Source organism: Arctopsyche grandis, chromosome 1, assembly GCF_051622035.1.
Source record: "Arctopsyche grandis isolate Sample6627 chromosome 1, ASM5162203v2, whole genome shotgun sequence".
Lineage (NCBI taxonomy): Eukaryota > Metazoa > Arthropoda > Insecta > Trichoptera > Hydropsychidae > Arctopsyche > Arctopsyche grandis.
In genome coordinates this window covers 24,327,718-24,340,987 of record NC_135355.1, presented here as the reverse complement: position 1 = coordinate 24,340,987, position 13,270 = coordinate 24,327,718, and the positions used below count along the sequence as shown (strand labels likewise).

General features: G+C 31.2%; 1 protein-coding gene across 1 annotated transcript in view; it reads left to right on the top strand.

Moving 5' to 3' along the window:
* Positions 1–13,270, top strand: part of LOC143917322 (uncharacterized) — an 87,767-nt gene that overhangs the window by 49,389 nt on the left and 25,108 nt on the right. The window contains 1 exon segment of the mRNA XM_077438807.1: positions 2,427–2,520. Within this exon segment, the coding sequence (XP_077294933.1) occupies positions 2,427–2,520 (94 nt within the window).

Genomic DNA, 13,270 nt, shown 5'->3' with positions numbered 1-13,270 from the left:
ACCACGGAAAATGCACTGAATTGCACTGAATAGTGGCGCAGATTCGAGAAGTCCTAATTTTCAAATGCGTTGTGGAATTCTATCGCGTTAATTCTCGAGTGTGCAACTATGTCGAGTGCATTTTTCCGGTCATCTTTTCTGTGATACTCTTGTATTGACATAGGTTTGACAGATATCGATAACGTTGAAATAATCAGATTATACGAATTTACAATGGCATGAAGATACGCCCATCACAGCTGAAGTCTACCTAGGCAAGCCGTGTCGTAATATTCAGTGTGTCTGCGCCCGAATGGAAAAAAACTTAAATGAAGCAATAAACAGGCCTCCTTACTCTTAACTATTTACTATTATATCAGACACAATATACATATGGTTTGTCCATCTAATTTCTAAATGTATATGTATGTCTTCACCGAGTACGAGGTTTCATCATCAATTAAACTATTTTTTTACTATTGTCACTCTAATCGAACCCACACACCCTCGTCAATCCCCAAAGGACTATCGAAACACACTTTTGTAATTACGAACGTACGGTTTTGGTATGAGGGGTATGGGAGGCACCCTGCGGTTACGCCAGGGGGGCTCCAATGGGATGGGAGCCAAAACGAGGGGCGGAGGCCCACCATAAAGACAACAAACTTTCATAACGAATGTTTGTACAGTTTATCATTATTTCTATAGTTTTTGTACTCCTTTTTGTAAACGCAACAAGCTAACCTCTTACAGTAGTACTACCCAGAACTACTTACATATGTACATATTGATGTCACTCAACTTAACGTATTTGATTGAAAAAGCACACCTTAATTCTTTAATCACTATAAAAATTACACAATAACTCTTATAGTACTGTGAATATAGTACTAACCAATTGCGTGAATTTTATGTTATAAAAATTATAATTCGATAGTTTTTTCAATGCAGTAGTGTTGATAATCAAATGATGTATTAGACAAGCTTTTTATTCTGAGCTGATGTTTTGAATACTTGTTTCTTGTGTTCATTTTGCGATAGCATGATGGTCATTTGAATTGATTGCGTGTCTGATTTAGTTCGCGCTCTTTGTCATCACTCTGTATGTACATATGTCTATGTATGTCTGTACACATGTCTTGTGTTGTTTATGGTGATCGCCTCCATAAGCTCTCTCTTTACATGTGACTGCTTCCCATCGAATGAAGGGTCGTATTCACTGTCTCGTAAACCAACACTATACATACATATCTACGTATAATATAATATGCAGTATACATACATAATATAATATTCTTTTTTCTTGTTGACTTACTTGGAACAATTATTGTTTTTTTTTCGGAATTCCAGACTTTTCACAGAATTGCGTACATTTCAAAATAATAAAATTGGTACGATTCCATAGAACGATTTGACATTACCGTAGTATCGATCGATGCTACTTAGGAATATACAAACATATATATTATAGTAGCGTAGCTTACTGGTTAAGCCATTGTTTTCCAGTAAAAGAGGCAAGGGTCCAAATCCCGGCCGGAATCGAGTAATTATTCTATTTATATACGCTGCTGACAAGATCTGGATGGATATTGAATCCAGATCGACCGTCTCTTATTAGAAATTCCAATAAAGTCGGCATTTCGAAGATCCGAATTTGCTGATTGTTAAATATACTCACATTATACCTATATAATGTGTTTATGTGAGAATTTATGTACAAGTTTAGCAATATTATATGTCGCTTTGGAGCAATTTGTTATGGCACCTATGGTAAAACTGAAATATATAAAAACTAAAATAATTAAAAACGACTCGCAAAATACGTACAGCATTTTCAACAAGTTTTCTGATTTCTTTTGATGGATTATTAAAATGTTTTATTTGTTTTCTTTCTTTCTTCTTACCAACTGTTTTCAGACTTATGTATTTGTGTTTTTTTATGCTTGGACATTATTGAAGAAATCGATACGTTGGTTAGTCAGCCTTCGGATTTGATCAGCGGTAAAAAACTACATACATTTGTAGAGTGCTATTTTTTCTAATTGTCAATTTTCATACACGTTACGTTAACTAGTCTTTGTCGAAATTTTACAAATACATACATATATATGTATGTACATTATCAGTTATTATTGATAGATTTATATATATGATAATCAATAATCAATTATTATTGATAGATATGTACAAAATTTCACGTGTGAACCACCGTTTGAAAACCGTCAGTCTTTTCAGTCCAATAAAATAGGATCAAAAGTAGACAGAGGAGCTAAATGGTTTTCAATGCAATGTTAATTGAATGCGAAACTTCCGACAGACTGCATTTTAGTTAAAATTCGCACGCCGATATGAGCTTCTCCTGCTTTTTTCCAAAATTGAATTTCCGTGAAATTATCTCATTGATGAAATTTGTTTTTGTCAAAATTCAATGAACGTATTGTCCGTAGAATGGCTGAGATTTACACGAAGTCGGCTCGAAATCTGTACGTGGCTCGCAGGCCGCGTGATAAGCACCGCTGGCCGACAAAACGCCACCATAAGGTGAGGTATCAATTTTTGAAAAATTTGTTTCATATTTGATTTTGCCCTTATTTTATTTTTAATTTTCACATTAGTTTCTGAACTTCCCCATCCTTCACAGGGCAGGCTAAATCATTCGTCATAAACTATATACATATATACAATAGATAGCTTTACGACCATTAAGTATGTAGTTATTGCCGTTATACTGTTGTTGTGTCTATTCAATATTTGCCGACGAGAATCGTAAAATTAGCTTGAATAATTTCTATGTTACACATACATAGTGTGATACATATGTACTGTGATTCTTTGATGTTGGGTGTCATTTTCTATTAACTATGTCGTGTCATTTTCTTTGTCCAGGTTCCCTTTAAATCACGCATTCTACAATTTATGTAATGTTATAGTTATGAATATAACCATTACATAAATGTTACGAAGTGTTGTATTTGAAATTTATTACACATGTATGTAATACTGCTTATTATAGATCATACACAGAACTTTATTCAACTTGTAAAGACTTCTCGAAAACTATCGAGAAGTTTGCTCACATCATCACATATTACTTTTCAATTTTACCGTTGATTTCCTTCTTTGATAGTACGTATAGTTATCTGTTATTTTAGATTTATTAAAAAATAACTACCGATGGTTAAAATGGTACATATTTACTTGCAATATGAGTTTGAGTTCACACGTATACTTGTGGTGTTGATATTATAATTAAAATGGAATGGATATTCAATTTAATAGTGATCTAATACAATTAAGTAATTTTTCAATGCCGAAAATTGGCAAGATTTCCCGCAAGAACATAAAATATTATTTTCGTCATCAAATTCTGAATGACAAAATTGGCTGTCCGCTCATAATCCAAAATTTACTAGTTGGCTGATAAAATTATATTTCCAAAAATAGTGTAGCTACTAGGAAGTCAACATTTATCCAAATTTTCATTAACCGGTAATTCGGTATTTTTTGTCAAAAACCGGTTTACCGATAAATTATCTTTTTAACTTGACGTTTTTTTACGAACTAACAAAGCACTAAGATGAATACAAACATTGAAGTAGATCAAATACACTCCTTTCATCCTGAATTTGAATAAAAGGAATGTTATATACGAGTACTTTGATTTTCACGCTCGAGCATTAAAAATTCGAAAATCCTATTTGAACACTTTTTGAAGTTGAAGTTGATTAGCACTATTGTAGTATTGTATTTTTAGATGTATGGATTTTTCGTGAGTTTTATCATATAGTAATACATTATATACTGCAAAAGCCGCTATAATCATGCTTTTGTTTTAGTGATCAGATGAATTTAATCTTATATAATATAAACGTGATATGTGATATCCATCAACCCTTGTTGATAACTAAAAATAACTTTAACGAGATTACTTAACATTTCACCACGTTTAGAATTAATATATAGGTATTTCATCATATTTTTAAGTGTTTCATGCTCTATGGATTTACCGGTGAAAGTACCGATCTACCGTCTAAATTTTGGGTCATTTGCCGGTTTACCGGTAATACAGTAATGGAATATCTAGTACCTTATATACGTACATATGTATAATACATGAGTCTGAATTTGATTATTTCTCCGCCGAGAGCTTTCCTATACATTTTCCATTACGAAATTCTACACCAATGTTTCAAATACTGAATCAACATTTCCACTTTTATATGATGGAACAATTATGTGTATACATATATCAACGTATCTTTAAATCTTTTAACTGAAATAAGTCTGATGAAGTCGTACATCGTGTATACGTATGTTACAGTCGAAGTGTATTTTCAGTTGTAATATACAATTCAACTAGTAAATTATATCTCTACAAGCGCAAATACACTTTCAAAAATACCCGCCAGCTTTAATATAACAGTTGAGCTTTGACAGCTCTGATGTTCTTACGAAAGCTTTAAAATTCAATAATGCGTTAATGTTTTCTACGAATTACGAATAAAGAATAAATTCTTAAAGTACCGTATTACGATAACTTTAAGAATGCGTTCAAAACAAAAATGTGACTTTCCAACTCAATTACTAGTCGAGTGACGTTTTCTTGAAAACCTCTCCATCTAACCTGGTACCAAATTATAGTTGAACTGTATTTTCAGTTGTAATATATTTTGACCAGATGGAATGTAATTCGCCACATGATTCCACTTACATATGCACGTGGGTTAGATGGAATATATACCAACTAGTCAAAATAACTATATATTACAACTAGAAAATACATATACTTCAACTGTAACATGTACATTTATTTAGAAATTTGATTAATATTTTTATAACTCGTTTTTCTGGACCTTTGAACATGTTCATTGTATTACATAAGAAATTACAAGGTTATTTCAAATCCAATGGGAACGATCTGAACTACGATTCTGTCGTTTTATCAGTGAATTATTAAATAGCACTGCCCGCGCCAACTTCGTGAATATTTAACGACTACAAATTGGGTTATGACGCTATCAAATGTCTTCTCCCTTTCCTTTCGAACGCGCACACCTGAAGGTGAAAACTGTTGATCGTCGACCTTCACATTTTGAGGAAAATTCGAACGGAAATTTCCATCGATCGACCTCCAAATTCACACTATCCAGCGGTTTTCAGCTCCCACAAACCAAGAAGAGAAAATAAATTACGAAGCAATCATTTTTCATCACGAAGTAAATCAATTCAAGATATTTAAAAATATATATAGCGCTCTTTGTACTGGTGAATTTAGTCTATGCACAGATAATTCAGTTTGTTGGTATTTTAGTTGCCAGGATTAATTCCAAAATTCCCCTGATACGTTTTGAAATTACGCTATTGTGAAGTGATTATTATTTCCTCCTCTATTGATATTTACTCGCTATTTTCTCCCTGACGAGGATAATTTAATAATTAATGCAATTAAATACCAATTATGGGGATCAAACACCGAAAGGTAAGTATGCCGATCTATCAGGCACGCCATATTCCAATTTGGACTTCCGGTCTATACACTCCCGAACGAGGATCATTATCCTTCGTTTATGGTCCGTGCATCAGTCAGTAACCCGTTTTACCTGATGTACTCCAACAGCCGATTTTATAGACGCCGATACATTCTATTGCATATTATAAATTCGTAGTATTCAATTAAATTGAAAATTGTATTTAAATAATAGTGATTGCGATCGATTGGCATTTAGATTGTTTATAGTGTTCGCTGTGCTTGTTTGAGGACCACTTTTACCCGTGGAAAGGCAACGAGGTCGTTCAATTGTATTAGGATTTTCTCACGAGCCTCTCGGACTGCTCATTTGTATCAATTTTAGTCGCGTTATCTTAGATAACCTAAATAAAAAGTGTGAAGATGTGATTACCCAGCCAAATATAGCTCGACTCCATCCGTTCAATGACTTGATTGATTTGGTAAAAAACTGAAAATTCTTCGCTGAAACTTTCTAATCGGGCAAAATACGCTTGTACAACAGCAGGCGGTGGCCTTTTTAATCTTCCATAGACTCGTGAATTAAAAACAAATGTGGATCTGACCGTTCGAATCATGCCTAAATGGCCCCGAGTAAAGTCACGAAAAAATCATCATAGATCTTTCGTTAGCGGCAGATTGTACGCGTTGATTTTATAAGAGATTGCCTTTATAGGCATATTTACGATTTTACTTTCTAATTGAGAAATATGTACCTACTAAGAATTTTCATTTTATTGTTTGTTTATGGACTGTTACTTATCTAAATATATTTATACTATTTATTTTGAAACTTTCATTCAGTAAGATTTTATGCATGGTATGAACGCTTTTTCTGTGAAACGAATGTATGTATAATATAATATATGTACATATGTACATAAAAAGGAATTTGTCGATACCCTACAGTTTTCTAATGGACCGCAGTAAATATTTTTCGAAATCGGAAAGCTCAATGATATTTTGTTTCAAAATTGCCTCAATAATTTTTTCAAATCAGTATTAATGGTTAGTAATTAATCGAATAAACTGGATGTAGCGATTGCAATACCGGTATACCGATTTACCGTTAAATCGCCAAAATTTCGCTATCGGTATTACATTCAAATCGATGCAAATGGCGTATTGTGGATTAGGTTGTATGAAATTTGTTTCACTGGCAATACAGACCAACCAAATTGAAATACATACATATGTATATGCGATAAGACGGTTGTATCAATTATGATCCAAACTTTCAATTGGTCCAAATTTTTAATAAATAAATAAAATAAAATTTATTTATTATTATGCATTTACTAAAATGTAGATATGTACATATATATATTATATGATATTATTCACTTGAGATATAATTTTAATTATTTATAATTTAATCTAGATTAAAGTTTTTAGAAAAAGTAACCAAATACAGATATGTTATCCACGAAAAAAATGTTCGTTTATTTACCGGTTAGTACTGGAATACCGGCAGTAGGTAAAATTATTTACCGCTTAACGGTTTATGAAATTTGACGGTAAATTGCAATCCCTAACTGGATGTACATATACATATGATACGTAATTTGTAAATAATTCTTGCCTTTAATGAAATGAATTATATATTTAGGAAGCTTATATTCTAGCAATTTACAGACACGTTGTGAATATTTAGCTTCTAAACATATTATCGATTGGATATAAAAGTCGACCTTGTTTGACATTACCACGTTCCCTAGGACATTAGCTAATACGTAGTACGCCGGAGAAAATCAATGAGGAAACTTTTCATTTTCTCCTACGTTTTAAGCCATAAATATAATAATAATTTCGTAAATAAAACAAAAAATCGGGTGTGACCAACCCATGACTTTATTTATGTATTTGAGGAATATACGAAGGTTACAAAACAAAATTCGATATTGAACCGTACAAATAGATTATGAAAAAATCATAACTATGACAGCATTTTCGATACAAATTGAGCGCAAATGTATGGAAAATTCCCCAAGACAAAAGTTCTCCTTCCGGTTGTCAGATTTTGTTCAATTTTTTTTATTACTTAAAATCACTATCAGTATTATACTAATTAAATATCAAGAAAATAAAAATAATTTAAAAGGTCAAAAAAAAATAATGAAAAATTGTTTAAAAAAAAAATACTACCGGTTTACGAATTCTGACAAAAACGTTAGCAGCTCTAAGTTAGTACATAAATAATAGAAATATAAATTTTCAGCACGATACGTTCGGGGGTGTGGACATAGTAGTGGGCACAACATTTTTGACCTTTCTAAGAGGAAAAAATCCTACTTCCGGTTTATAAAATTTAATGATTTTTTTTATTTTCATCACATTGATACAAGAATTATACTTGAATTTTTTCGTGACGAGCACACATGTTTAAGGGGTCGAAAAAAATAGTGGAAGAAAAATCGAACAAGAGTAAACTGCCACTTCCGGTTGACGGATGCTTACCAAACTTGGTATTAAGTTCAATAAACCAAAAGTTTTCTGAGAAAAACATGAAAAAGCTCGATTCTCTAGACTCTAGAGTAAAAGTACTACTTCCGGTTCAGATAAAAATATTTAAAAAATATAACGTTACAAATATTATTATTTTTATTACATGTAAGAAAAATTCAGTCCGATTCAGTCAGCAGTTTGGGAGATAATTGAATTCAAAAACTTAAAAAAAAGAGGACACCTATAAAAGAAAGTTTGAAAAAAATTAAAGTCGTGTCGATAAGAATTTCAGTAACCGATACTTAAGTTTCAGTCCGATAGGACTAACGGTGTTCAAAAAATCCCCAAAATACACACACACATTTTTTATAGATCATGAAAACATGATCAGTAATCGATTCTGAGTTCGAATCAGTCAAAATCTCGAATTCAAATTTTCGCATGATCACAAAACTTCATCTATTGTTATTACTAAGGCTTCCAATCCCGGGATCCCGGTGTTTTCTGGTACCGTGAATCCCGGTGCTGAAACTAGTCTGAACACCGGGATTACGGTGCTGGCAGAAATTTCTTCAAAAATATTATTTTTACAAAAATAATATGGAAAAAACATAAAGCAATATTATATACTGAACAATGGTGGGATGAGCAATGACAGTCATAGTCCATTTGTTTGCCACCCGTTTCGACGCCGGCTTGCCGTTTCCACGAAATAGTATGAACGGCCTGTATTTTGTCGCAGATATTTTGCTCAACCGCAATGATATTTGAAGTATATTTTAACTAATTCGAACTCAAAATCGGCCACTGATCACGTTTTCGTGATCTAGAAAAAATGTGCGTGTGTCTGTGTGAGTATCTGTATGTTTATTGTGTGTCAGTGTATTTTGGGGATTTTTTAAACACTATTCGTCCCATCGAACTGAAACTTAGTATTGGTTACTGAAATTTTTATCGATACACCGTAATTTTTTTTCAAACTTTTAGTTGACCGGAAATGGTACCTCCTCTTATAGCTGTCTTTCTTTTTAAGTTTTTGAATTAAATTATCTCCCTAACCACTCATCAAATCGAACTGAAATATCTTACTTGTGATAGACATTATTAATATTATACCCCAATATTTTTTCCTAAACCGAAAGTGGTACTTTTTATTTAGACAATCAAGGTTTTTTATGATTTTCTAAGAAATCATTTAATTTATTGAACTGAAATTTTACCAAGTCAAGTATAAAAGTTGGTAAGCATCCGTCAACCAGATGTGGCAATGTACTATAGTTCAATTTTTTTTCAACTATTTAACTATTTTTTTCGACCCCTTTAACCGAAAATTTAAAGAATGTAGCCAAATTCTCAAAATTAGTACGTAATATTACCAATATGGGAGTATTTTTTGCGTGAAACATCGGGAGAGTTTGCAAAATGCAATTGAACTTTTTTTCTTATACATTTGAAATCCCGGTGCTAGCACCGGGATCCCGGGATCGGAAATTCCCAGCACCGCAATCCCGGTGTTGAAGGAACCTTCCGGGATTGGAAGCACTAGTTACTACGTACATAGATAAAGTAAAAAAGCATTCTTGGTTGAAAACATGTCACTTTGAAAGCAGGTCACAACAGAATCATTAAATTTCGTTTTAGTGGTGTGTCTACGTATTGTTCCCGGGGCCAAATGATACCTTTTGTTTATTTTTCACACGACACGTCCATGTTCATATTACAGGCTTTGTACATATTTTCATTAGAGACTTGTATGTGTTATACGTCTGTGTACATTTAAATGTGCCTCAGTATCTTTGCTATCTATCATATGTATATAATGTATAAATATTACACACACACATTTCACTCATAGATCAACTATGGACAAAAGATCTGTTTGTCTTCTGGATTCATCGTATTTTAGGTTATACTATGTACATAGTGGTCTTACCAGGCTTCGCTCGGTATTTGTAATATAAACCTAATGTAAACATTCATGTGTTTTTTTATTAAATTTGTTTGAATTGAAATATCAACGATATCGATATCGTCGTCATAGATACTTTGATTTGTTTTTGATGCTCCCACCCAAACCTTACATATGTAGTTACAAGGTCTCTTTCGAAATTATATATTAGATATTTAAATATTTACCTTTAAGCGCGTTTGCGAATAATTTATCATCATATGACGAACGTTTTTAAATAATAATTAATATTTACAAACATGAATACTTACATATTTAATACAATGTTTGAACAATTGATCAATCGTTTTTGAAAAACAAGTTCTAACTGTCAATTTATGTTTCTTGCTACATATTTATGTATTGTTATCATTATAATAAGGCAAATAGAATTCAGTAGGTTCACATGCAAAGCCACTTGTCAGCCGATTTGTCTACCACAAGTTAAGTTGCGTTTCGGCAGCTATTTTATGTCATTTTAAGACCATGTTAAAATTTTAAGATGAAGTTAAAAAACCTAGACTGCAGTTATTTAAAAGATTCACAATTTCTGAACATCTAGTTCATTGTTCAATGATGGTTTGAACATGAATACATACACAACGATAAATCGTCGCCGCGACAAATTGTCCATACGATTTCTCAACAAATCATTGATTCTTTGGTTTTGTTTCATCGCTAGATAGGTAGTGTACATTTACATCAGCTATGATTGATCTACATTTATTTTTGTATTTGATTTTCGAATCAAATTGATTCTTGTAGCATTTTCTTTTTTGGTTTATTATGAATATTACATATTTAAATCATATTAAATTTTTATACATATCGGTGTCAACAGTAAATAACTTTTTTTTATTTTAGATGCTCATCTTAACATATATTTATATGTATATAAATACACATACATACGTGTATATGTATGTATTGTATTACAACTATCATAGTAAACTATTTTTAGGTGTTCTTTAAAACCGCTTATTTTGAATTTTCATCAATGAGTATACATATGTATACATATTCCTCATTATAGTGTCGACGAAGCTAATTTTAACCATAAAATCCAATTAGCTATAATGACTAGGTGTACAGCTTCTTACGTTCACAAAGCGCACGTTAATTCCACGTCTGCTACACGTGTGATATAATTAACATGTGATGGCGAAAATTAATAATTTCTAAAAGTCACTTGCAGTACACAAAGGTTAGTTATTAAGCACCTACAATCTACAAGTTATGTATGCATGTAGTTCCACATAGAAAATCTTTACATTAGCTTTGGAGATATGTACATATATAATATATATATATATATATATATATATATATATATATATATATATATATATATATATATATATATATATATATATATATATTGGTCGTATTATAATGATAACAATACATAAATATGTAGCAAGAAACATAAATTGACAGTTAGAGCTTGTTTTTCAAAAACGATTGATCAATTGTTCAAACATTGTATTAAATATGTAAGTATGTACATTGTTGGTTAGCCTTTTTAAATAAAATAAAATAAAAATAAATATATTAATAGATGATATATAATGTTCAAATTATGTTTACCAAATCTATTTATCATATGAATAATATAATAATTTTATAAGAATGTATCGACATGTATATATGTACCTATTTATATTATTACTTAACATTAACCAGTAACATACATATATGGCTCAGTGGTTAACGTATAATTCTAAACACTGAGGGTTCACGAGTTCAATTCCTAATCCAGCATTGCAAGCCAGACCTTGGATATATGTGACTCCAGGTCGATAGTTTCCTATTAGAATTTGCCTATTTATCTTGTTACATTATTGAAACGTCTCCTACCGAATTGTCCACCTACCCTTATTTGTCACCATTATTTTAATTTAATTTCAAATTTATAGTAATATTATAAATTTATATATAGTACTACATCTATAAAACGTTGACCATAGGAGTCCCCTTGAGGCAATCCCGCAATGAAACCATGCTAAAATATTTTTTTTAAATAAAAATCACGAATAAACGCACTTAAACTCTAACATGGCTTGGTTCACAGATATTGTATGTCCATTTTTGTATTTTTATCGAATTTAAAGTTTGTAGACGCTGGAATAATTCAGGTTTTTCCTTTCAAAGTAATTTATGTATACCATATAAATTACCTTGAAAAGAAAAACGTGAATTATTCCAGCATCTACAAACTTGAAATTCGATACAAATTAAAAAATGGGAATACAATATCTGTGCACCAAGTCGTCGATATATACATACATATGTACTGAACAACTAAAAACTGAAATAATTATAATTATATAAAATTTCGAAATAATGGAATGATATTATTTCAAGTGAAATCTTACCGACGAATAACACTGTTCGACACGAAAAATAATGTATTAAATTGTCTGTATATGAGAATTAAATAAAATTCCACTTAGAAAAATCATATTTCGACTATTCTTGTGAATAATAACAAAAATTATATTGATAACTGGCTTACTTCGATAAAATAAACGAATTTTTTTTATTAATCCACAAGAATAGTCGAAATATGATTTTTATAAGTGGAATTTTATTTAATTCTCATATAAAGACAATTTAATATATTATTCCTTTTAATTCAATTCAGACTCGTGTAAATACGAGTAAATAATAGTACGAGATTTTAGCTCGCAATTTTACCGATTTAAAATTCAGCACACTTCCAATTAACCCTTTTAAACAAAAACAAAAAATAGTGTGGTCAGAACACTATCCCAATAAATATGTTTCAATAGAAAATACATAAAATAAAATAGTATTAACAGTGGGAAAAAATGCCAAGTGAAAATACGTACTTTTGACTTTTGATTTGAACTGGACGACTACTTAGAGAGATATGAAAGCTGAAAAGTACTAAAATACCCGACTATAGATTCCAATATTCATTTTGAACAGGAAATTGACAGATTTTGAAACATCGACCGGACAACACAACATATAATCAACATTTTTTATTATCAGATTCGTGTTCACTGGGTATAAGAAAAGTCATGTCTCGTCTCTGAACCAAAAAAAAAGTCGTCATTTGTCGAACAGTGTAATATTAGTTCATAAATCCATCTTTTTCAATATATTATTTAGTTTGTTCTTTTAATGGTAATGTGTGTAATGTGAAGCAATTATAGAGTAAAGAATATTATGATCGTATTATGACCTATATATTTTTTTAAATTGGCAAATCAAAAAGGTTGAGGAACTCTGATCCAGCGGTTGAAACACATTGAAGCTGGAAAAAAAACTAAATCAACACGACCTGAGAATGAAATAAAAGGCAGACGAACAAAGAAAGAATGTGAAATAAACATAAAAGAGATGACTGGAGGGCCTTTTGTTGT